Source organism: Oncorhynchus keta, chromosome 21, assembly GCF_023373465.1.
Source record: "Oncorhynchus keta strain PuntledgeMale-10-30-2019 chromosome 21, Oket_V2, whole genome shotgun sequence".
NCBI classification, from domain to species: Eukaryota; Metazoa; Chordata; class Actinopteri; order Salmoniformes; family Salmonidae; genus Oncorhynchus; species Oncorhynchus keta.
The window spans coordinates 4,826,873-4,854,268 of record NC_068441.1 but is presented as its reverse complement, the minus strand read 5'-3'; the positions used below and the strand labels follow the sequence as shown (position 1 = coordinate 4,854,268).

At 42.1% G+C, this 27,396-nt stretch overlaps 1 protein-coding gene across 1 annotated transcript; it reads right to left on the bottom strand.

Annotated features, from left to right (window-relative positions):
* Positions 1 to 1,790: 1,790 nt before the first annotated feature.
* On the bottom strand, positions 1,791 to 27,213 carry LOC118399973 (rho-related GTP-binding protein RhoA-D). The gene is made up of 5 exons (XM_035796255.2): positions 27,045 to 27,213; positions 12,516 to 12,673; positions 10,327 to 10,447; positions 6,295 to 6,425; positions 1,791 to 5,223 (listed from the first exon to the last, which is right to left on the bottom strand). Exons 2-5 carry the CDS (start codon positions 12,669 to 12,671, stop codon positions 5,050 to 5,052), a joined length of 582 nt encoding a protein of 193 aa, XP_035652148.1. The 5' UTR covers positions 12,672 to 12,673; positions 27,045 to 27,213; the 3' UTR covers positions 1,791 to 5,049.
* Positions 27,214 to 27,396: the final 183 nt, after the last annotated feature.

Here is a 27,396-nt window from a genome sequence, read left to right as displayed (position 1 = left end):
TATGACGCTACAAGCTTGTATTTGGGGAGTTTCTCCCATTCTCTGCAGATTCTCTCAAGATCTGTCAAGCTGGATGGGGAGCGTCACTGCACAGCTGTTTTTAGGTCTCTCCAGAGATGTTAGATCAGGTTTAAGTCCGGGCTCTGGCTGAGCCACTCAAGGACATTCAGAGACTTGTCCTGAAGCCGCTCCTGCATTGTCTTGGCTGTGTGCTTAGGGTCATTGTCCTTTTGGAAGGTGAACCTTCGCCCCAGTCTGAGTTCCTGAGTGCTCTGGAGCAGGTTTTCATCAGGCGTCTCTCTGTACTTTGCTCCGTTCATCTTTCCATTGATCCTGACTAGTCTCCCAGTCCCTGCCGCTGAGTCCTGGCGAAAGGAATGAAGGAGAGAGGAGGAGATGGAAATGCACGGTGGTGAGATATATTCTGTAGCTAAAAGTAATGTCAGCCTATTCATTATGAAAATATAAAAAAAACACCCTTGGCTATTCAAAATCAAATAAAAATGTACTATAGTTGTAGACTTAGCCACCCTGCATAATCGATGAACCAACAGCATTGCCTAGGCCTAAATGTTTTCCCCCCTAGACTCATGGATAGAACGTTTGGAGTGTAGCATAAGGTAACCAGTCCATCCAGTATGCATAATAATACAGTCCACACTCAAAGGTGATTACTAGAAGGTACTAGTAGGCTATGTATACGGCACAATCATTATTTTAATTCAGGTTTTTTTTTTCGGGCTTGGGCTCATAGGCCTAAGTGGTTTTGAATTAATGATCCCCTTAGAAAGCGCGGTCCATTTCGCTATGTTAGGCTTTGAAACAACATCCTCAATGACCATGTTTTCCACGGTCTCAACCTGCTTCTTTCTTTGAATTGATCATTCACAGTGAGGTAAGTTTTAAAAGCACAATACGGTTTTGATGTGATTTTTGAATGCATTTGCATTGATGTCAGAGTGGTTAGAGGGACAATAGAGCCCTGAGTACCAGGCCATTGGTGACCTGATGGTTGTGAGTGAGTTGGGTACTACCAATGCATGTCCAGAGTGCATTAAAGGAGATTACTGTGACTTAACAGTCACATGAAATTTTACATGACTGCCAGTGGCGGTAATATGGTCACCGCAACAGCCCTTGGGAGCTACAAAATTATACTGGAGGTACTGTACATCTCAAAACAGACATTCCACAGACATATTTTTGCTGCCTTTTGTGAACTTTATATCAAAATGAAGTATAGCGTTCCAATCAATTGGCAACAACTCTATTTTGGAAAGGTATGTCTCGATGGATGATCGAAATCGTTGCTCAGCAGAAACTGGATGAAATCTTCAGCCTGACTCGTTCGCTGTTTTGTAATAGGAAATGTCCCACTGACAAGTGACCAATGGAAACCAACACATACCTACTACTTTAAAGGCAGTATCTCCTCAGAGCATATGATGGGAGTGTATTTAATATTCAAAATGCATATCTTTTCTGCTTGTGGTAATGTATTTGTATACCACCACTGTATTTTCAGTATGCCGACAATTGAACTACTACATTTTAGATACAGTAGTATGATGACTATTGGATCAGTGTCATCTGGTCTAACATTCATGTTTCAGTCGCTCAGGAATCTATAACCATGTACTTACTGTAAGTTCATGTCTCACTACTAACTCCCTAACTGAAGCAGTGGCTTCTAAACTGGAAAACAAGAAATACATGATTTTGGATTCTCACATAGCTTTCATCATCTGTGTGTAAAATGGAACAACTGGAACTGGAATAGTGAGGCAGTGTATAATCTCGTCTCAAAAATAGTTTATTAACATAGTTCATGTTCACTTTAATCAAACATCCACTACATCACTTTCCTTTTAAGCATTATTACAATGAGCTTTCTTATAGAAATCTGGATTGTTATTTTTTAGATACTTCCAGAAAGAGGAGTTAGACACTGAGCAGATAGAAGCTGTTCCCATAGTGGAGCAACTGTTGCAGAGACCATAGTTTCACTCATGCAGACACCGACATAATAGAAGACAAGATTAGATTTTGTAGTAGTGTGATCTAGGTTAAGTAGCAGCGTACACAAAACAGCAGTCTACATGCTTATCTTGATATGTAGTTTGCCTTCTGCTTTGGGGTGGGGGTTGGTTGTAACATTATGCTGGACATATAGTCTTGCAAATGCCTTTATTTAGATGTCCTAGAATTCCTTGGCATTTAGGTTGGCGTAAATGTCTGAAATCTTAAAAGTTGCCGTCCTTTTCATGGGTTGGCGACATGGAAACACTGTTTGAACATACACCCACACAAAAAGGTAATATGGTAACAAAATGGAAAATGTCATAAGTTCCATTTTGTGTAGTCAAACATACTCCTGAAGGGACAAACTCACATTTCCTCAGAGCTTCACCCCTGAACAGTCACAATATTGGGTGATACTAGGACACCGCTTATAACACCGCCCGGTTTCTGTCTGCTTGAACGTAAAGTCATTTTCCTACCACAGTAGAAGCTCTGTTAACATGGACGACTTGGCCAGCAGAGGGCTTGGTCAATCGATCCAGCTAATATTTTTCATTGGCATTGTGGAATACCTGTTATCGCTAGCATCACACAACCAGGTTGCACGCAACCTTTTAAACCTGTCATGTAACGTTGCTGATGGACATTTGGAAAGTTGAGCCCCGTTTGGTTGGACAGACCAGTTTATGGACACAGGCAGAAGAACGACAGACACAAACCAGGAGAAATAGGAACGCTGTGAAGAATCAGTAGAGAAAGGCTCATCGGGCTCCCGCTAGACAAATGGTCAACATCATAAGATACAAAAGAGTAAACTTAAATTGACATTTCCACTTCCATGCAAGTGAAATGTCTAACCTAGTCCAAGCAATACAGAAAATAGAGATCAAGCATATTGGAGTGGTGTAATGTTGGAGCCATGGTGGACACAAGTAAAAGTTTAATGGAAATAGGTGGTTTGAAAAGCTAAAAGACCGAGAGGAGCCCGAATACAGTATATTCCAGCGCCAGTCTCAGGCATGCTATAGCGCCAGTGTTGTTCCATTACGTAAATCAAGTCAAATGACAAAACAGTAAAAGAAAAACACAGCCTAGATTGACCAGTGACTTCAGCAACCCCGATGCATTTTATTGTTCTCAGCAGTGCAATATAAAAAATAAAAAAAGACAGAAGACAAGAAATCATGTCCGAATGCAAAAGTAATTTCCAATTCTGTAGCACACCCTCCAAACGTTACTGTTAACGTAACACAGTGCAGAGCACGTCATTTTAGCTGTGCGACAGGTAGGGAGAGAGAATTGTGTGGGGACTTTCTTGGCAGCCAACAGAAGTCTCTCTCTCTCTCATAAAAAATTATTCAGGTCTTGCCTTCTTGTCAAATAGCGCCAAGCCAGAACAAACTGAGAATTGACAAACCAGTTCCTGAAAAATCAGGGACACTGGGAGTTTCCTTCCTCAAATGAAATACAATCAACCACCGAGCTAAAGAGATCTCATCTATGGATGATCAAATTCTAACTGGGGTTTCAACCAGGTATGTTTTGCAGAACGCTGTGGCAAAGTGTACTTTGAAAATAATACTCTTAATTTGTCAAGCATCATTTCCCCCTGACATTCGTTATTGCTGGGTGAGTGAGTGCTGAACTTTGTGCAACATGACAGAGGTGTCAAAGTTGACTGGCTGTGGCGTGTTGGCATTGAGCAACCGGTCCAGTCTCTGCTCGGCTCTCGGGGAAGGGAACGCTAAAGTCGCACAGGTTACCAGGAAAGAGAAGGCACTGAAAAACACTCATGTGGCTCCTCAGAATGCAGTCAGACTGGAAATCTCCAGGCCAGTCAACCCTGACAGGATCTCGAGGCAGGATACACCAGTCAGTCAGTCCCCCCCATACCCCAGTAGCTCCAGCCTTGTGACAAATACATTGGCATTCTCATTCTAAAATGAGGATTGTGTCAACTCATACAAACCTACTGTAGCTACTGTAGACCATGCTCCCCTAATCATCATGCGACACCGGTTTTAACTTGTCACGTCCTGGTGTGGTGGTACTTTAAAGTCATGCTAGCTTCTGTTTATGTGGGATATTCAAGCATCTCTGTACAGGTGTTCAGAACGACTGTGGAACAGCTGTTCAATCCAGACCTTATTTGAGGGGGCGGATGGACTTCTCTGCACACATATCTGTAGGGTCATGTTACAGTGCCATTAGGTGCTCTGACTACCCCCGGGGGGAGGGGGGGCTGATTTCAGTCAATACGGACTAGCTGATGCCTTCTCCTAAGTAAAATAACTTTGAAGTTGTTTCCTGCGGCTAGTTGTCAACAGCCCTCAAAGCCTAGTTTACATGCAGCAAAGCTCAGATTGCATTACAATACATACTGTGTATAATTAACGTGGGGAGGCCCTCCGCTCCCCTGCTAGTGAGTTGACCAACAGGTCAGGAGGAGCATTATTTAGTGGTATGCAAGGACTTGAAAAATAACTTTTTTTTAAAAGGCACTGGTTCTAAAGAGCAAAACCTCTCCCCTGGAAAGTAGACCCTCTTAACATAGAATAGCGGACAGGACGGGTTACAAATGAACAAGAGTTTGGGTGAGTCCTGATTCCAACAGTGTGCATGTTGACAACACAAACTCTGTTGACCGACTGTTTGTACAGGCCCAGGGAAGGACAGCCAAATATTTTTGCATACAAATACATGTGCATTTATTATCTTCTCAAAAGCGACAGGGGAAAAAAAAGACTGCTGTGGAAAAACTAGACGAATGACAGTGTACCCATTGCATGGAATAAGCATAACAAACAAAAACAAAGCTGAGAAGTTTAAACACTAATTTCTAACCTGTGTTACAGACCAGTCCTTTTCCTTGTTATTTTACGTTCAGCACTTTCGGCCGCCAACCTCTTTAGCGTGAAATGAGATACAGTACAAAGATGCCATTTGGTAAAAGGTCAGTCCTGCGTATATATATATATATATATATATGTTGTTGTTGTCAGTTGACGACTGAGGTCTTCCTCCTCCTCACAACAGCAGGCAGGCACCCCTCTTCTTGCGCTTGCGCACCTGCAGCGCCGCCCTGGTGGCCATCTCAAAAACCTCCCTCACGCCATCCTTTGTCTTGGCTGAACACTCCAGGTAGCCAAAGGCACTGATACGGTTAGCCATGTCCCGGCCCTCCTCTGGCTTCACTGGCTCCTACAGGGTAAACAGACAGGGTGTTAAAACTGGTGTGACCATGAATGTACACACACACACACACACACACACCTAAGCAGTGTGAATTTACCAACAACATTCATGGGACACTTATACCATCAAGACTAAAAACACAATGTAAAATGTATTTATCCTAGTGCATGTAGCCTACTGTGTGTAGGTTGTATCACACCCCCCGCTCTAGATTTATGCTTGACTACAGAACACATCAACCCTGGGAAATAGCATGACTCCACTGCCTGGGTACAACATAGCCACCACCAATGTCACTTTTAAAATCACACTAAAAACACTTAAAAGTGATGACTTGTGGGGATCGTAATCCTTTCTCACACCCTCTTTGTTACACAGTTCCCTGCACTCAGAGAAAGAAACGGCTGACAGAGTCAGAGGGCTTTGTAACCCCCCCCCCAATCACCAACTGGACCTGGAGACTAGTACCACACAGACAGTAGGCCTACACAGAGAGACACAGACAGAACATGCCGTCATGCAACGTACTGTCTGCCGTCCATTAGAACCCGCATTGAGAAGAGGAAGACACTTCAGACTAAACAAACAAGCTAATCAGTGACTTGCAACTTCTAGGAGCAGTTGCTCCTCCCCCATGCCAGGCAGAGCAAAATCAGGCCCAGCCATTTCAGACCTGTCGAGCTACGTGTTTTTCTAAGAAAGCAAGGGATGCCAGTGAGTCGAGTCAAAACAGTCTTTTCCTGAAAAGTTTTCCACAGTCTAATCAGTGATGACATTGGTCACTCAACCACCATCTTAGTTTGGCTGGTTATCTAGCCTCACGTATCCTGAAACAATGACTCAACTTAAAGGGGAACACTAATATCCTTTGACAAATTGTTGTCTTAAAATGTTATCCCTTCCAGAGGCCTAGTTGAAGACACCAGCCATATCTAAAAAAGTGTTGGCTAGATATAAGATTAGACAGACTACTTTATCCAACCCTTTCAGATTTATAGCAGTGCCTCCTACCTATGGGTTAGGGGTCTGTTTGGGGGTTTTGTGCAGTACACTCAGTATGGAACTATGGTACGGTACCTGCTTCATCTTGGCCAGCTCCCTCCGTGTGTGTTCGTCGTTCCTCAGGTCCTTCTTGTTGCCCACCAGGATGATTGGAACGTTGGGGCAGAAGTGCTTCACCTCAGGGGTCCACTTCTCCGGGATGTTTTCTACCAGAGGAAGAAGGAATAAGAAGCAAGTAGATATTTCAGAGATACTTATGGGCAGTGGCGACCCGTCATTCAGGGCAGGTGGGGCAGAAACTTTTTTGCAAACAATGGGGCTTGCCTGTTTTGCATGTTAATTTGGCATTAACATTTTTAACACATCAGTTTCCAAACAATGTAAATATATAAACTCAGCAAAAAACAGAAACGTGGATCTCAATCCCATTGAGCACGTCTGGGACCTGTTGGATCGGAGGGTGAGGGCCATTTCCCCCCCCCCAGAGATGTCCTGGAACTTGCAGGTGCCTTGGTGGAAGAGTGGGGTAACATCTCACAGCAAGAACGGGCTAATCTGGCGTAGTCCATGAGGAGGAGATGCACTGTAGTACTTAATGCAGCTGGTGTCCACACCAGATACTGACTGTTACTTTTGATTTTGACCCCCTTTTGTTCAGGGACACATTATTCCATTTCTGTTAGCCACATGTCTGTGGAACTTGTTCAGTTTGTGTCTCAGTTGTTGGATCTTGTTCATACAAATATTTACACGTTAAGTTTACTGAAAATAAAGGCAGTTGACAGTGAGAGGACATTTCTTTTTTTGCTGAGTTGATAATAAAATAAAAACTTTTGAGCATTTCTACCTCAAAGCATTTCTACCTCAAAGCGGCTCAAAATGACCATATGCATATTTAACAGCCTCCATAAGTAACAATAGCCACCAGCCGAATAAATCATTTTAATATACACATTCAAAGACAAAATTTACATTTTGTTTAGGAAGGTCATGAAAAACATTATACTAAGACACTTTTGTTGTTCTATTTATCTGCGCTTAGTAGCCAAAGCTATTAGGCTGCACCATGCCAATTAAATCCAATCAAATGTTATTTGTCACATGCGCTTTGTACAGGGACACATTCAATTTCTGTTAGTCACATGTCTGTGGAACTTGTTCAGTGTGTCTCAGTTGTTGAATCTTGTTATGTTCATACAAATATTTACATATGTTAAATTATCTGAAAATAAATGCAGTTAACAGTGAGAGAGGACTGTTCTTTATTTGCCGAGTTTATATCATCGAGTTAATAAAGCCCCATACAAACATGGTCTCTTTGTTTTCTTGAGTAAGGCAGCTCCAAAATGCAGGTGTTTCAGCCTAACTCGGTGCTTTCTGTGGTGGTAGGGCAAGCTAGCAGAAAATATGCAGTGTTGCACCGTGATTGACTCGGTTTTCTGTCACTCAAGGGGACACCTCAAATTCTGGCCCTTTGTTGTGCTGACAGTTACATTAGAAGTGCCCATCCAAGAAGGCTCAAGGTCATTGGCCACAGATAAAATTACATCAAATTACGCATGTACAGTAGCTTTGATTGGACTGATCATGTCAACATCATACTTTCAAAATCCTAGCTAGCAGTCATCATGAATCAAGTCAACAAAATCGACTGGCAAATCCTTTTCATATGAAGATAAATAATGAAGAGATATTATAGATAACGTATCGGTGCTCATCGGCCATTACACAGAAAGATGGAAATAGCAAATTCAACAATGAGTGGTTTGGAAGGAAGTGAGCACAGCACAAGCCGAGTCCAAAAATGTATTGTATGCTGCTGCTTAAATTATGTAATTTGCCAGGGAGATATGTATACTGTAGCTAAGAAAGTAATACTAAGTATGTTGTGTAGTAAGCTGTTAGTAGCCAATGTGCCTCACACTAATCATTTGGCCCCTTTCCCCCTCTTAATTTCACCAACTGTTCTGATTTGGTGGTGTGCACATGTAGCCTGTTTCAGAGAAATGTAATCATTGAATATTGTAAGAGCTTTCATTGTCTGCTCATATGCATTTTTAAAAAGAGGCATTAAATGAGGCGGAATTAACTGTTTCGCTGCCCAACAAGGCTCTGCTGATAGCCAGGTGTTAGCGGTGGTATGATGTTGGGACAACAAACCTAAGTTTGTGGGCACCGTTTTGTCACTGTTACAGTGTGATTCATGTAGAGTTGTGTGTTGTGTAGTGGCTTTGCTGGCATTCATACATTTTATATTTCATTGTCCCACTAAAATCACCACTGCTTATGGGACACTGACTGGAGCTCAGCAGACATGTTCATACACAGGGTTCAGATTAGGTCCATGCAGATCATTTATCCCACCTGACACCCCATACAGTGCATTCGGAAAGTATTCAGACCCTTTCACTTTTTCCTAATTTTGTTGTTACAGCCTTATTCTAAAATTGAATACATTAATTGTTTCCCTCAAATGTACACACAAGAGCCCAATACTGACAAAGGAAAACAGGTTTTTAGAAATGTTTTTACACTTATATATAAAAAAAAAACAGAAATACCTTATTTACATAAGTACTCAGACCCTTTTGCTATGAGGAGTGGCTTCTGTCAGGCCACTCTACCATAAAGGCCTGATTGGTGGAGTGCTGCAGAGATGGTTGTCCTTCTGGAAGGTTCTCCCATCTCCACAGAGGAACTCTAGAGCTCTGTCAGTGACCATTAGGTTTTTGGTCACCTCCCTGACCAATGCCCTTCTCACCCGATTGCTCAATTCGGCCGGGCGTCCAGCTCTAGGACGAGTCTTGGAATTTCCAGACTACTTCCATTTAAGAATGATGGAGGCCACTGTGTTCTTGAGGACCTTAAATGTTGCAGACATTTTTGGTACCCTTCCCCAGATCTGTGCCTCGACACAATCCTGTCTCTGAGCTCTACGGACAATTCCGTTGACCTCGTGGCTTGGTTTTTGCTCTGACATGCATTGTCAACTGTGGGACCTTTATATAGACAGGTGTGTACGTTTCCAAATCCTGTCCAATCAATTAAATTTACCACAGGTGGACTCCAAGTTGTAGAAACATCTCAAGGATAGTCAATGGAAACAGGATGCTCAATTTCACGTCTCATAGCAAAAGGCATGACAGCCCGTTTGAAGTTTTCCAAAAGTCACCCAAAGGACTCTGACCATGAGAAACAAGAGTATCCGATTAGATAAAACCAAGATTGAACTCTTTGGCCTGAATGCCATGCGTCAATCTGGAGGAAACCAGGCACCGTGCATCACCTAGACAATACCATCCCTGTGGTGAAGCATGGTGGTGGCAGCATCATGCTGTATGGATGTTTTTCCAGTGGCAGCGACTGGGAGACAAGTCAAGATTGTGAGGGAAAGATGAACAGAGCGAAGTACAGAGAGATCCTTGGTGGAAACCTGCTCCAGAGCGTTCAGGAACTCTGGGGTGAAGGTTCACCCTCCACAGGATAGCGACCCTAAGCACACAGCCAAGACAACACAGGAATGGCTTCGGGACAAGTCTCTGAATGTCCTTGAGTGGCCCATCCAGAGGCCGGACTTGAACCCGATCGAACATCTCTGGAGAGACCTGAAAACAACTGTGCAGCGACGCTCCCCATCCAACCTGACATATCTTGAGAGAATCTGCAGAGAAGAATAGGAGAAACTCCCCAAATAAAGGTGTGCAAAGCTTGTAGCATCATACCCACGAAGACTTGAGGCTGTTATCACTGCCAAAAGGTTCTTCAACGATGTACTGAGTAAAGGGTCTGAATACTTATTCTTCTTTTTTTTTAAATTCTCCCAGCTTTTGCTTTGTCATTATGTGAAGATTGATTAGGGAAAAAAACGATTTAATCCATTTTAGAATAAGGCTGTAACGTAACAAAATGTGGAAAAAGTGAAGGGGTCTGAATACTTTCCAAATCCACTGTATAAAACTGATAAACACACGGTCACAGTCACTTCCAGTTGACATTAAAACAACTTAGCCAGCTGTTAAGACAAGTGCTGTTGGAAATCAAAACATCAGAGAAATCAGCAACTGAGTGTCCCCGGACTAGAAATAAGCTTTTCTTCTGGTAATTTACCTAAACTGTCAGGGCTGTCGATAGAGAAGCACATGAGGATGACATCTGTGTCGGGGTAGGAGAGAGGCCTCAACCTGTCGTAGTCCTCCTGGCCGGCTGTATCCCACAGCGCCAGCTCCACCTAAAACACGCCACATAAGAAGAGAAGAGGAAGGGTCAGGACTTCAGATACAGTCAAAATGGCTGCTCATAAAAAAAAGGCTAAATCTTTCTGAAGCAAATCTCTCTCAGAACCCGAGAATCCTATTTTTGATATGATGTTGAGTAATAGATTCTGGGAGAGATGCATGTGCAGATGAGCAAAAAGAAACAAAGCAAAATAAAAACGCACTTAACCATCCATGGTCACTAATTAATGGTGATACCGTTTTTATTTACCAAAGTCAGGAGTGCCATGACTGGGCTGGGCAGTGTCGGGCCAAAAGCAGTGGAGCAAAGTGCTGGCACATCTTTTACTGTGGAAATCATTACAAGACACCGTAGCTGTAATTTTGTTTTCACCATGTTCTCATAGGGAAATGTAAAACACCATCAAAACAAAGCAAAACTGGAAACAGTCATGCCTTAGAAACCGCTAATAATGACTAATATGATTCAGAGCAGTGTTTCAGTTTCACGGTTCCTCACAGAAAAATCTGCTTCCCAAATGGCATCCTGTTCCCTGTATAGTTCACACTGGGTCCTGGCCAAAAGTAGTGGGAATAGTGTGTCATTTGGGATGCAGAAATACTGTATCTCTGAGAAATCTCTCAAGTGATGCGGTAGGAATTTGGAGTACGATTTGCACATTTGACACACTCGAGGTGTGAAGTCGTAGCAGGTTAACGTCTTTTTGGCGGTTGTGAAACTAGCAGTGATAACCACGATGAACAACATTATTAGAAGTGGCTTCGTCATAGCTCTGGTCTTGGGGAGAGAGAGAAAGCAGTGCAGCAGCTAACGACTGGCCGTTTGTCTCATTCCACGGGCAGGTTTTCACAGGGATGCAGAGAGGAGGCATGGTGGCTTTATCCCATCACACCACTGATTAATTCCATTAGGGAAATCAGGTGATTAAGGAGAATCTAACCAGATACATTCTGTTCCTCTGGGGAGTAGACCAGAGCAACTACATTACAGTCTGCTGGATTCTACAACTGAATCGTAATATTCTGCCACAACTTGCTCTTTTACTCTATACATGATTTATGCTCTATTTGGAAAGAAAGAAAAAGTCCAATGTCTTTGAGAGGAGGAGCCTGTCCTTCATACATCTAGTCAAAAGGTTAGTAACATAACGTTGTATGACTACAGTACACACACATTATTCAACCATCCCAAAATAGCAGCTATAGCAGAGGTTTGTAGGGCGGGTGGGAGAGGGAGGCTACATACTCCTGGCATGAGCAATGGGGTTAGGAGCCATATCCCCTCTGGACACACTGACTTACTGCACGGCACAAGGTTTTGAAAAAAAAAGGCTATATTTAGAACTGGGCCCGGCCCCGCCCACTGAAGGTGAGAGAAGGAGATTACCATTCTCCCTGAAGGAAAATAAGATTTAAATGTGGACTGTGGCGACTATATACTGAGAACACTGATCTTATCCACACCAAATTAAAGTGGGGGTAATTCTGGGGGCGCAGCCCCCTGGGAGAGCTAAGCTGAATGGGGGGCTGGGAGGTGGCACGATCCACAACAAGCAAACTTGGATCCCTGACTTTGTGTATTTCCTGTACAGAAGATAACAGTACATCAACCCCTCCCCCACCTGCCTGTTGCTCCCCCAGAGCAGGAAATGAGAGGCGTTTATCAGGCTGAGGGGCAGTCGTCAGGGGGTGGGGAATTGCCAGTGGACATCCATGTTCCCAGTCGGTGCAGGAAGCCCAGGAGTACAGTCATTTCCTGTTTTGCCAGGCTGTGATCCTGTGCTGGTCAGCACAGGAGAACAAAGACCATTGACATAACATCCCATCTGCTGTGGAGGGGCCCTGGCCTCCAGGACACAGCTAGGCTACGCCCCATAACGAAGAGCCCCGCGTCACTCCCACTACACTCCATAACAAGACCGTTTGTTAACCAAAGCCTTATGATATAGGTTTACTGTGTGGGTTGGCTGTATGGCTCATGTGTATGAAGACTTTACATTTAAGTATGGATCATTTCTCTATTTTTTTGAAAATGTATTTCCTGGATGGTAGTCTACACACCTGTTTGCCATCAACCTCGATGTCAGCGATGTAGTTCTCGAACACTGTGGGCACGTAGACCTCGGGGAACTGGTCTTTACTGAAGACGATGAGAAGACAAGTCTTTCCACAGGCTCCATCCCCCACGATCACCAGCTTCTTCCTAATGGCTGCCATTACTGTGGAGAGAAAAAAGAGCAGGGAACACTTTACAGTCACGTCACTGGATTTTCACAAAACTTCGACAACCCTAATAACCTGTTGGGTTGTAAAAAGTCAATATACTCAGCGAGAGAATCGAGCCGGGAAACCTGTCAGGGAATAAGAGTGTGATAAGGAAGCAAGATGTAGCTAGGCTTAGTTCTGTTCTACCCCTGAAACAAAGCTTTTTTCCCCATTTATTACAAGCATTCGGACAACTGACACCATGAAATCCCATTTCTAAAATGAGTCTGTTTGATCTCCAGGTGGTGGGGGGGGCAAGAGAGAGGGATGAGGCAAGCTGGGACAGGGAGGAATGTTGTGTTCCATCAGCCCATTCACTGACTCCACCCTTCTTGTTTCCTACTATGGTCAGTCAGTGGAAAGACAGGCAGCACGCGGAAAGGCATCCGGGAAACTATAAGTGCTACTCCAGCTGTTTCCTTAAACTATTACAAACAATATTGTTTCTTCTCTGTCCCTGTCCCTCTTAAATTGCCCTGGTTACCTACATTTCATCAGTAGGGTATAGAGTAACTTTTGAAATGTGTGGTATTTTTTATTTATAATGTGATTTTCCTGTGTTTTATATACATTTTCACACTATGAGGTTGGACTAATACCGTGAAACTTATGAGAATGCCCTTTTAGTTCCAAAAGGCTGTTTGAAAACACCAGCTGAAATCTGCATGTTTTGTTGGGACAGAGTTTTAGCCTGCCTGGTGACCCACTAAATTAGGCATAGTTAATAGACCAATAAGAAAAGAGTTCCAAACCTCTCTGCCAATAACAGCTAGTGTTCAATTTTCCCCTCCCCACTCATACCACTCCCAGACAGTCCTAGCAAAATTCTTGCTTGAGAAATGCTCTTTGCTAAGATGCTGTTTTGTCTTTGGTTTTAAATTAAGAATGGTAAAAAAAAAAAAATTACAAATAAAAATCACAGTAAGGTACTTAAAAATGCTGATTCTGTGAAACACCAGTCAGTTTCAGAATAACTCAGACAAAGAGAGCGAGAGAGTGATGCCCTGCCGCTGACCAGATCCCAGTGCTGTGTGGGATAAACGTCCTTGATAAACGAGGCGCCTGAGAGGAAAGCAGAGCACCTATACATAGTCATTTGTTGGCTGCCTCCTCCTCTGCTTCTACCCTGACGACTTGGCTGACAAAGCCCCTTTACCGAAAGCAGAGAAAGTATTGGACATACATACATCATATTCTATTCATCATGCCTTCTAGCAAAACAATTATATTCTCCTCCTGTGTTCTCTCCTGCTTGGCTGTCAGGAAACTAAGTCTAATTCACACGACACCAGATGCTGCTGAGTAGAGATAAGATTCAGACAAGCAAGAAATCTGTCTAGATAATGGGGGAGAAGCACAATATATAATCTATAATCTAATGACTGATTTGTATTAAGGTACGGAGGTTTCCCACCCCACACTGACAGCTCTGTGGACCACAGATTAACTCCCAAGTCAGATAGTAAACCGGGCTGGACAGGAGAAGGACCAAAAACACTGGATGGGCCTGAGACTGAGGCCAAGCAAGTGGGAGAGGAGACAAGAGCACCAAGCCAGGCTCCCGAAGCTCACCCTGTGAAACAAAACAATCCACTTCCTGTGCTGGGCTACTGTGGTGGGGAGGGGCCCTTGGCTGCTGCCCTATTTGTACAGGCCTCCATGGAGTCGAGCAGAGGAGAGTGCTGCCAAAGACTAAACACACACACAAAGCCCTCCTCTCTTTGCACACCACTAAATGATAAGACAGTGACTGCATACATGGGCCCTTAGAGTCCAAGAATCACTAACAACCATTAAAAGGAACATCTTGAATTGAAAAAGGTTATAATTCTTATATTTCCATGTAGACAACATCCATTACACACACACACCTTTTTAAAAATGGCAGGCTTATAATGTTGCTGACAATTAGTGTTAAACACAATGCACTGGATCAGTAACACAGTAGAAGATAGACGCGCCACTGTACTCTCCCTTTTCTATTCCGTCATCAAATTCAGACAATTACCCAACAAGTTATTGGGACAGCCACCAATTTAATACAGCAGAACCATCTGCAGAATGTGAAAAGGATAAGCCATCAATCCGGTCTTACTCATCCCACTTCACACTAGGGGTAATGACCCACAAACTCATTTGCTAAAAATAAGAAATGAGCTTGATCCTCCTCTCCTGAGGCAAAATGGAGTGAAGTACGCCAAAATATTCTCTCAGTTGAGGAAGTTATAGTTCCTCCCTGAAATCAATGCACTAGACATCCAGAGAATGAGTCATATGACGGGTCACTTCTAACTATAGACTACACCTAAAACGCAACATGTTGGCTCCATGTTAAATGAACAGAAATAAAGACCCCAGAAGTGTTCCATAAGCACAAAAAGCTAATTTCTCTCAAATGGTCTCCACAAATGGGTTTACATCCCTGTTAGTGAGCATTTCTCCTTCTCCAAGATAGTCCATCCACCCGACTGAGGTGTCATATCAAGAAACTGGTTAAACAGCACCTTGTGCTGGGACAATAAAAGGTCACTAAAAATGTGCAGTTGTCACACAACACAATGTCAGATGTCTCAAGTTGAGGGAGTGTGCAATTGGTATGATGACAGCAGGAATGTCCAACAGAGGTGTTGCCAGAGAATGTAATGTTAATTTCTCTACCATAAGCCATCACCAACATTGTTTTAGAGAATTCGGCCGTATGTCCAACCGGCCTCACAACCGCAGACCACGTATAACCACGCCAGCCCAGGACCTCCACATCTGGCTTCTTCACCTGCAGGATCATCTGAGACTAGCCACCCTGACAGTTGAAACTGAGGAGTATTTCTGTTTGCAATAAATCCATCTTGTGGGGGGGGGGGGAGAAACTCAATCGGATTGGCTGGGCTTCCCAGTAGATTAGGGCCTAATGAATTTATTTCAATTGAAATAATTTCCTTATATGAACTGTATCCTAGTAAAATATATATATATATTTTAACACTGAGAAATATGTTTGGCACATCAAAGTCGCAGTACCGATTCGCAATACATATCGAAATGTGAGAATTGAAATGCATATCGTATCAGTACCTAAATATCGTGATATCATATCGTGAGGCCCCTGGCAATTCCCAGCCCTAATGTGTAACCTTGAATATATATATATATTTAAAACAATGATACAGAAATATATTTGTATTCGCTGGGACGGCAGCCATGTTTTAATTCAACTAACATACCATTGAGACATATCCAGGTGTACATGCAAATATGGAGGGATATGTAGACCTTCGTTAATACCATATTGACGGAGGAGGCCATAACACCGGGAGCTGTTTGTTATTCTCAGTTAAAATGTCAATGTTGGTAAAAGACACTTTCTCAAAACAAGAAAGAGGCTGTTGAGGTACAAAACAAGCTACTACTTTTCCAGGTAAATAACATTCAGCATTGAAAGACTGCATCTACACAGTGTACAAAACTGAATATTAGGAAGGTGTTCTTAATGTTTTGTATACATACGTATTCATGGATGCCAGGTTTCCCCCGCCCCAAAAAGAAACAGAGAGACTAAAAGATACAGTACCAGTCAAGTTTGGACACACCTACTCATTCAAGGGTTTTTCTTTATTAAAAAAATAAAACTATTTTCTACATTGTAGAATAACAGTGAAGACATCACAAGTATGAGACAACACATATGGAATCATGTAGTAACCAAAAAAAAGTTTAATCAAAATATGCTTTCCCAACAGGTTTGAAGGAATTTCCACATATGCTGAGCATTTGTTAGCTCAGCATTATGACACCATTAACAAGTCTCTTATTATTGGTTTCCTTTAGTGGTTTCTTTACAGCAATTAGACCATGAAAGCCTGATCCACGCAGTCTCCCCTGAACAGTTGATGTTGAGATCTGTCTGTTACTTGAACTCTAAAGCATTTATTTGGGTTGCAATTTCCGAGGCTGGTAACTAATGAATGTATCCTCTGCAGCAGAGGTAACTCGGGGTCTTCCATTCCTGTGGCGGTCTCATGAGAGACAGTTTCATCATAGCACTTGACGCTTTTTGCGACTCCACTTGAAGCAACTTTCAAAGTTCTTGAAATTTTCAGAATTGACTGACCTTCATGTCTTAAAGTAATGGTGGACTGTCATTTCTCTTTGCTTATTTGAGTACTTTTTGCCATAATATGGACTTGGTCTTTTACCAAATAGGGTTATCTTCTGTATACCACCCCTACCTTGTCACAACACAACTGATTGGCTCAAACGCAATGAGGAAAGAAATGCCACAAAATAGCGTAACAAGGCACACCTGTAAATTGAAATCCATTCCAGTTGACTACCTCATCACGCTGGTTGAGAGAATCCAAGAGTGTGGAAAGCTGTCAAGGCAAAGGGTGGCGACTTTGAAGAATCTCAAATATAAAATATATTTTGGTTTATTTAACACTTTTTTGGTTACTACATGATTCCATATGGGTTACTTCATAGTTTTGACATCTTCACTATTATTCTACAATGTAGAAAATAGTACAAATAAAGGAAAACCCTTGAAAGAGTAGGTGTCCAAACTTTTGACTGTTTCACTCACACTTCCTGGTGAGATACATTCAGCCTCTAGAAAATTAAATTCAATTTGCAAGAGGCTGAATGTATTTCACCCGAAAAAGCATCCTAGTGAGCGAAACAGCACCCTTCTGTATGTGTAGGCCATCTGATAATGTCTGGTCAAAAATAGTATGATATTGTTGCCGCCTGTAGCATTGAATGCATAAATAAAAGTATGAAATAATAGCAAATCAGCACTGAGATAAATTGAGTGAGCTCAACTATGGATGGTCCTGATGCACCCCAAAAAAATATTTGTAAAAGGAAGCCAGTTTGGATTTGGCGTCGCACCAATCACATTCCATCAAGCGCAATAAGTAATTGACAGAAACAACTTGAATTGTTGCATCTTGTTGTTGTCGTCCGGTGGATAGCTAGCTAAAATGGTCCCTTTCCTAAACGGATGGAGAAAGCGATTTGGACTTGTGGTTTTACTCAATTATCTGTACTGGCCAATGATAATAAAAGGCGATTCTGATCAAACCATATATTTATACATTGGGCCCCTGGCTTGAGAGAATGAAAGTTAAATATGTAATGTTGCCCACCAAAAAGGAAGTTGGGCTAGCAAACAAGCTTATTAGCCAGGCAGCATAGGACAACAAAAAATAAAAGTGTGTATGGTATGACAGTCATAGACAGTTTCGGCAACATGGAAGAGGATGGCATTGGTGTTTCTATAGTAGGGTGAGTCAACATGTTTTTCTAGTTGCATAAATGTGCATGCACACACACAAACACACCAGAAGCATGGACAGACACATATTTAGCTTATGTTGATTGGACTAAATAGTTTTTGGTATATTTTAGTTGTCACAGTATTAGACTAAGCATAGGCGATTTGATGTTGAAATGGTGTTGGAATTAGTGGAGGCAGCTCCTGTTCTTTGCTACTTGCGGTAACTCTGTGGTTCTAAATCAATGGTTTATTAGTACAAAAATGTTGGAAACATTCATTTGCTTGACCATGCTGTAGGTCACGTAACTGTTTGTTACATGCAATATGCTTTGTGAACTTCACCGGACAGAGGTCGCGCTCCGGTTTTGTGCTGAAACAAGAAGGTGTGGTTGAATGTATTCTGCCACTGTCTTACTATTGTCTTGGCCTTAGGCCTATGTATCACAGTGACAAGGCATATGAACTTACAGGTTATAGAGTAAACAACGCAATTATCACAACACGTAGGTTGTAATATGGCTTTTCCCTCCCCTGGCCTGGCTACCCCGGTGATTTTACCCCAGCTACTGCCTACATCTAACCTAATATTTGGTAATACACATCATGCATGACCAGAGAAGGAAACAGGGCCATATTTAAGTTCAGGTGAAACTAAACCACGCATAAACCAACATCCACCAGGATATCAAGGCCTATAGACCTGTTCAGGGAGCATTAGTCTAGTGTGACACATACAGTATATGTTACAAGAGGAGAATGACACAACTGTGTGTGGGAGTGAATCCAATACTAGTAGAACAACCCTCACTTAGAGTTAACATTTCTCTTTTAGAAAGTTTCCAGAGGCCTAAACCAGTCAGCCAGTAGAAGTTTTGCAACCAGAGCAGTGCGAGTAGTGAGTACTGAGAAAAGTGACCCAGGCACGGTCGGGTGGGGCAGATTCTCAGTCTATTGTAGGAACAATAAACCACACAACACATCAGGAGACCGGCAGTACGGGGTCACACGCACCCGGGGAAAGCTTCTTACAGGAAAATATATCCACCTTTTTGTAATGTTATGACCAAACAGAGACTTCAGGAGTGGTATACAAGTGAAAACACAGGCCATAATCCAAACAGCATTGTTTCATCTCTCAACAAGCTGAGAGGTTTCTTATTGTAGCCTACAAGTGCAACATTTTAAGTCAGCTGACATGATCAAAAGGTCATTTCCTGATTAGGAACTCTCACCAGCAAGTTAAGGACCTTTATTAGTCTTAAACATAAATAAATAATCATTTGTATCCTGTCTGGAAGTCATAGAAATGAAAATGTTACTGGAAATATTAACATGTTTGACTACATCAGTCAGTATTGACATTTTAAAGAGTTTGTACAAAATGTACACAATCCATTCTCCACTGCCAGCAAGACTGTAAACTCTCCTTCCAGACTCATATTAAGAATCTCCAATCCAAAATTAAACCTAGAATCGGCTTCCTATTTAGCAACAAAGCCTCCTTCGCTCATGCTGCCCAACATACCCTCGTAAAACTGACTATCCTGCCGATCTTTGACTTCGGCGATGTCATTTACAAAATAGCATCCAACACTCTACTCAGCAAATTGGAAGCAGTCTATCACAGTGCCATCCATTTTGTCACCAAAGCCCCATATACTACCCACCATTGCGACCTGTATGCTCTCGTTGGCTGGTCCTCGCTACATATTCGTCGCCAAACCCACTGGCTCCAGGTCATCGATAAGTCTTTGCTAGGTAAAGCTTGGCCTTAGCTCACTGGTCACCATAGCAACACCCACCTGTAGCACGCGCTCCAACAGGTATCTCTCACTGGTCATCCCCAAAGCAAACACCTCCTTTGGCTGCTTTCCTTCCAGTTCTCTGCTGCAAATGACTGGAATGAATTGCAAAAATCACTGAAGTTGGAGACTTATCTCCCTCACTAACTTCAAGCATCTTACCGATCGCCGCAGCTGTCCACAGCCCATATAACCAACTACCTACCTCATCCCCATATGTTTTTTTTCTGTTCTTTTGCACACCAGTATTTCTACTTGCACATCCTCATCTGCACATCTATCACGCCAGTGTCAATTGCAATTACTTCACCACTACGGCCCATTTATTGCCTTACTTAATTTGCACACACTGTATATAGACTTTCTATTGCGTTATTGACTGTGCGTTTGTTTATCCCACGTGTTTTTTTGTCGCACTGCTTTGCTTTATCTTGGCCAGGTCTCAGTTGTAAATGAGAACTTGTTCTCAAATTGGCCTACCTGGTTAAATAAAGGTGAAATATATACATTTTTTAAAAGATAGCATAGACCACATGAGGTACACTCACTGCATGGTTTTTGTGTGGGTGGGTCAAGCATTAAAGTTGAGGTGACGGCAAAACATTTATTTAACCTCTGCGCTTGAGACGATTGTCCCATGTCCTCCGTCACCTAAGCATATTATAAATGACCAGAGATGACAAAATGGTTCATGATGAGAAGCACATTTATTGTTTGTATTACTGTGGCCCCGATATGCTGATAGTCGACGTAAAAGAGAAAACAAACATGTATTAAGAGTTTGGAAGCAGACAGTTTGGCGCCGAAGGTTTTTGTTGTGTGTTTCCAGTCAATATAGCCCATCTTTCTATTCATGCCAATGATGGATCAAACTTTACTACTGTAGTACATTGGGATAATGTGTTACAGTTAAACGTGAAGGTCGGTCATCAGAAATGTCTATGGTTACCATGCATTCCTCATTTATTGTAGAGTCCTCTGGCTGGAAGTTTCACCTGGCAGACACGTTCCAGAGCGCAGTTAATGAATGGTACGGGTAATGCGGTAGTAGCTTATCCCGGGTTGGCATACATATTTATATCCCTGGTGGTATGTATGCTTAAAAGCATGTGTAGCACCTTTATTGACGTGTGCTTGTAGTGATGAATGCATGTTTATCGTCTGTAGCTTGAAATTCATGCATTGCTAATTGAACATCTAATATGGCGGTTTCTCATTGGCTGTTATATTACGGGAAGGGGCTGTCGTTTGTCAAATAGACAGGTAACAGGTCGGCATGCTGCCGGGGTAACAGGCATACTTGAAGCCCGGGTTCGCTTTGATAGAGCGCTACTTATATATATATTTTTACTTCGTTCGGTTTGTCTGATGAAATATTCGCCATTTGTTATTTTTGTAAATATTTGTACAGTGGCCGGCGTTATTTCTTCACTTGCAAATACTGGGCAAGTAAAACCAGATCTACCACTGTTGCCTTCTCAATGTTAAAGTCCAACCCGTGGGTCACTTTTACAGAGCATATCTGAGAAATGGGCTAAAGTTCACAGGTTGGCAGTAACTGTGGCTGCTGTTTGAAGCAGAGAGAGAGAGGAGCACACAATGTCTCAGGTTGGCTCCACCATAACTACCCATCACATGTCACATTACACATGCTAACACCTCTGGTTATCAGTGTAACTAGGACCAGTCACATCCATCACTAGAGTTTGTATGGCAATAGACTTTGCTCTCTCTCTCTCAAGAGGATAATCACCACATTACATTTGACTCATTTAGCAGACGCTCTTATCCAGAGCGACTTACAAGTAACCAGAGACTGCTATGGGCCTAAGCGCTACTGTAACTTGAAATGTATTTGCAAAAAAGCTTTAGGCCTAATGATTTTAGGATTTAGGCCCTAGGCTCATAACACACATTGTTTTCCATTTTCAATCAAGCATAGTTAAAGTACCTCTGTCTGGCCATATAGTTCCCAGGGCTGCCATAGACAAGGCTATTTAGTTTCACCTAAGTTATTTCTCAGTGTAATGGTAGTCCTCGTGGTTAGAGAGTAATTCTGGCACTGTGTGTGAAATTAGCATAATATGTGGACTGGAAATGATACATTGTTTCATTCTCAGTAGGTGAATGGGTCTTTCAATGTCACCCATACTTTTGGGGCGGACATTTTATACACATACTGGTTCTTTCACCTCCATTTCAATACAGTGTAAGCCTATTTCGCTTACGGGGAACCGTTGATGTAGGAATCGAACACCCACTTCTAGAATTACAAACTTGTGTAAAAGCAAATTCAAAAGCAAAAAATGTACTTTCCATTCAATGTTTAGAAGAGCAGTGACAGACAGATTTGATCCTTTTAAAAGCAATACATTCTGTGCCCTGTTCAAATGAGAAAAAGTGGATTGGTTGGTATATGGCCATTTTGTTAGAAATCCAAAGACATGAAGTTGTTGGAAATAGTACAACTGAAAACAGACACTGATTTACCATTAAATGCTTTAGCATTTAGGCTCAGGGACAGTGAGACTGACAAGATAGAAAGTAGAGGTCGACCGATTAGGATTTTTCAACGCCGATACCGATAATTGGAGTGCCAAAAAAGCCGATACTGATCAATCGGACGATTAAAAAGAAAACATTTATTTTTATTTTTTATAATAATGACAAACTCAACAATACTGAATGAACACTTATTTTAACTTAATATATGAACAAAAATCAATTTAGCCTCAAATAAATAATGAAACATGTTACATTTGGTTTAAATAATGCAAAAACAAAGTGTTGGAGAAGAAAGTAAAAGTGCAATATGCTCCATGTAAAAAAAGCTAATGTTTAAGTTCCTTGCTCAGAACATGAGAACATATGAAAGCTGGTGGTGCCTTTTAACATGAGTCTTCAATATTCCCAGGTAAGAGGTTTTAAGTTGGAGTTATTATAGGACTATTTCGCTCTACACCATTTGTATTTAATTTACCTTTAACTATTGGATGTTCTTATAGGCACTTTAGTATTGCCAGTGTAACAGTATAGCTTCCGTACCTCTCCTCGCCCCTACCTGGGCTCGAAACAGGAACGCATCGACAACAGCCACCCTCGAAGCATCGTTACCCATCGCTCCCAAAAAGCCACGGCCCTTGCAGTGCAAGGGGAACAGCTACTTCAAGGTCTCAGAGCGAGTTATGTCACCGATTGAAACGCTATTAGCGCGCACCCCGCTAACTAGCTAGCCATTTCACATCGGTTACACCAGCCTAATCTCGGGAGTTGATCGGCTTGAAGTTATAAACAGCTCAATTCTTGAAGCACAGGGAAGAGCTGCTGGCAAACGCACAAAAGTGCTGTTTGAATGAATGCTTACGAGCCTGCTGCTGCCTACTACTGCTCAGTCAGACTGCTCTATCAAATGTAAAATCATAGACTTAATTATAACATAACACAGAAATACTATGTCATTAATATGGTCAAATCCAGAAACTACCATTTCGAAAACAAAACGTTTATTGTTTCAGTGAAATACGGAACCGTTACGTATTTTATCTAACGGGTGGCATCCATAAGTCTAAATATTCCTGTTACATTGCACAACCTTCAATGTTATGTAAAATTCTGGCAAATTAGTTCGCAACGAGCCAGGCGGCCCAAACTGTTGCATATACCCTGACTCGGTTGCACAGAACGCAAGAGAAGTGACACAATTTCCCTAGTTAAAAGAAATGAATGTTAGCAGGCATTATTATCTAAATATGTAGGTTTAAAAATATATACTTGTGTATTTATTTTAAGAAAGGTGTTGATGTTTATGGTTAGGTACACATTGGTGCAGCAGTGCTTTTTTCACAAATGCGCTTGTTAAATAAGCGTTTGGCGAAGTAGGCTGATTCAATGATAATCGATGTGGTGCCTGTTAATTTATATGCAACGCAGGACGAGCTAGATAAACTATTAACATCAACCATGTGTAGTTAACTAGTTATTTTAAGATTGTTTTTTATAAGATACATTTAATGCTAGCTAGCACCTTACCTTGGCTCCTTGCTTCACTGACATAACAGGTAGTCAGCCTGCCACGCAGTTTCCTCGTGGAGTGCAATGTAAATCGGCCGTGATCGGTGTCCAAAAATGCAGATTACCGATTGTTATGAAAACTTGAAATCGGCCATTCCGATTAATCGGTCGACCTCTAATAGAAAGTGTGCTGGTTGGTAGATGTCCAGGACATGGCGACCCTGAAAGGTATGCCATGTGGAAATGCAGCAGGCTGATATCTCAAAATAGGAGACCCAGGCTAAACTTGATTAAGGCATATTTAGACATATTTTAAAATGTTGAAATTATGGCATGGGATATCATTTTATTTCCATGGCAATATCCTACCTTCCACTAGGGGCAACAAGCAACTTTCATCATCCAGTAGGCTTGCGATGAGCTAGAGCAGCGGGTTGAATCCCAGCGCTAGGCCCACTTTTTTTCCCCTATCCTAAACTTTGACACTTAACCACTCAGAATTATTACAAACTTAACCATCAACTTCAGTATCCCCTTTGCAGTTTGACAGGCAGCTAACATACGCCAAAATATGCCTTAATTATAAACCAGCAACACCCTCCATAATCTAGACGCAACACGGTCCCACACGCATAGTTAAAAACAGCCAGCCATGCCAGATCTCTGCTACTGCAGTTATGTCACTTTCACTCAACAACTCAGCCCAAACAGGACCAACAGGTCGGCTCTGTAAGCCTTCTATTACAGCGCTACTCTTCAGGAAGAGGGCATAGGCATACAGCCTACATTCCTTTCCAAATCACAGAACAGTCCCAGCCTTAAACCTGGTTCAAATTATTCATAAGCATTCTTAAAATTGCACCGAATGTCAAGCATTTCAATGGGGACGTCCACAACGGAGTTGTATCGCAACGCCCCCTTGCGGTTGAAGGCTCCGTTGCGAGACGGACTCTACATGCCTAGATTATTATTGATTTATTTTTTATTCAAGTCGTCTTCAGTCCAGCCAGAGTCCGTCGAAGACCGGGAAGTTACCAACCACAGAAAATGAAAATGTGGTTTTCGGCAGTGGCTTTTATGGGATAGCTAGCAACTTGTGAACAATTACCCATTCCGATAAGTGAGTAAGTACTATTTTAATGACAATGTTAAATAATACATATTGGCTGCTAAGCCAATTATATTAAATTACTGACTCCCGTAATGACCTTGTTTGATAATTATTAGGTGGAGGACGCTAGCTACAGTGGTACAGTGTCTTCAACCTAGCCTAGCTTTGCAGTGAAAGGTAGCTTCACTTGCTATAAATTTAGAGAAATTAACTAAACAAAACATGTTTTATCACCTGAAATAATATATTTATCCTGTCTTGAATGAAGAGGTCATATTTTCCAATCTCCCAACATAAATATTATCTCTGACGAGAGAGAGGCTCTCCTCCATCTTGTGTTACAAACAATACACTTCTGTTCAGTAGCGGGGCAACTGGGAGCTCAGAACTCTTAAATGGGAAGTCTCCGACCTCCGACTACAGTGCGTTCAAGAGAACTGGGAACTCTGGGTGGGGGGGAACTATCTCCAACTGGGAAAATTAATGTAGAATGGTCATCAAACTCAGAATTCCAAAATTGGGAACTCTGGCCTCTTTCTTGAGCTATAATTTACAGACAACAACACCCCCCCCTCCCTCAACACACACTTCCCACTTGTCTTGAAAGCACCAAGACTAAAGATAACTTATGGCCACCGAGTGGTGCAGCGGTCTAAGGGTGTCTGCTAGTGGCAACACTACAGACACCCTGGTTCGAATCCAGGCTGTATCACAACCGACTGTGCTTGGGAGTCAGCGCACAATAGGCCCAGTGTCGGCCTGATTTGGTCGGTATAGCGCTTCATTGTAAATATACATTTGTTCTTAACTGACTTGCCTAGTTAAATAAATGGTGTACCTACGTCACGATTTGTACAGGGCGTTAGCCCATAGCCATGACTAATGCTGCGTTGAGGTGCTTGTCGTAACTAGGAAACTCAGAAATGTCCGACTTGCTAACTGGTTGTAGTTATACACCTGCCACATTCAACTAATCAACTAATCTCCAAGTTCCGAATAGCCTGTGAACGTGGTATTAGCCAACTCAACTCCACGGTTTACGATTGAGTTGAGCAGCAACTAGTGTGGGCAGATTGGAGGGCCGACGTCACAAAATTAAGTCATCAAAAACTACGGATTTCAGAACAAACAATAGCACGCAATTAAACAGAACATTTGGGTGGTGTAATACTTTTCTGCTAATTCTATTAGGCTGTGGAAATGCCTCTAATAATTTCTGAGAAACTCAAACGCCCTTTCGTTCAAAATGACAAACAACTCACCGCCCAGAGATACATTTCAATTCCTACAACAAATAAACTCGACAAGGCCTGCGTGTTTTAAGTTAACCGCTTTTCAAAAAAATATTTTTATAGAAACCTTTCAAATTAACATCAGTGTAATATGAAAAAAAATAGGACTTGTTCTCAAAGACTGATTAGCGAGGTTGCTGCTTTTGAGTTCCGTCGGTAGCCTTGGCATATGCTGCATTCGTAACCAAGTGAGAAGTATGAATTTACCACAAAAGCCTGGGGGGAAAAAAACACTGAACGCCCCTCCAACTCGTAATTACTAGTGGCAAACTCATATTGAACTCCCACTTCTCCCGCACGTTGACCTCTTGAATTCAATTACTGAGGATATGACCTAGAAAACAGCCTTTAAGGCAGTTAAATGCAACGCAAAAAAAAAACAAATCTGTTTATTTGAACACTAATTTGTTTACAAACACGATGTATTTTTGTGTTTGTTTTAGCAGCTTGTTGGCCAATCAGCATTTCTCAATGATAAATACCAGTGAATGCATCCAACTAGTATTTGATTTCACAACGGGTAACTTCCCACCTCCCACTTGGTTACAAACGCAGCATAAGAAGCAACAGTGAGTGTATCAACAATTACGTCGAAATCAGTGAAACGTTAAAAGGGCCGTGGTACAATAATGAGTAGTTCTGGAATACCCAGGAATAGATTCAACCTAAATCTATAAGAAACATAGGCTAACTTGTCGAATGACTAACTATCGCCACAAGCCACCACCTACTTTCCCGGGCCGAAGCAAAGTGGCCTAATCAATTATTTCCAAACGGACAATCCTAGTCCTAGCCTATAACAATTGAACATGATATTTCAACGAAAGAAATTACCTCTCTTTTGGCCGCTGTTTAGATTTTACTCCCGATTTGCCTTCCTTCTCTCTGGATCGTGACACCCTTGCTGCAGTATTCGGTAAATTAGCCTACATAGAGGGTGCTAAGAAACAGGACAGACAAACATAGGATCCTCCCACCGATCAGGAAAGCAGTGGTGGCGCTTAATCTCTATTGGTTAGGGACGAGGTGCAGCAGTTGGAATCAGTGAGGTCCCCTCCCTTTCCACGGTCAAAAATAATGACATCATTCGTTCTACAAGGATTGTAAGAATAAAGGGAGGGGGCCAAGGAAGTACACAAGTAGGGTGTGGATGAAATGGTCACCGAATCCGTTATTAACCAGCATC

What these genes read in the sequence shown, in the direction of transcription:
- LOC118399973 (XM_035796255.2), bottom strand. Translation starts at nt 12,671, where the DNA reads ATGGCAGCCATTAGGAAGAAGCTGGTGATCGTGGGGGATGGAGCCTGT. An exon ending in TCGAGGTTGATGGCAAACAG is followed by an intron (nt 10,448 to 12,515) that starts GTGTGTAGACTA and finishes GGCGTGTTTTAG; the next exon opens with GTGGAGCTGGCGCTGTGGGA. An exon ending in CGACAGCCCTGACAGTTTAG is followed by an intron (nt 6,426 to 10,326) that starts GTAAATTACCAG and finishes TTCCTCTGGTAG; the next exon opens with AAAACATCCCGGAGAAGTGG.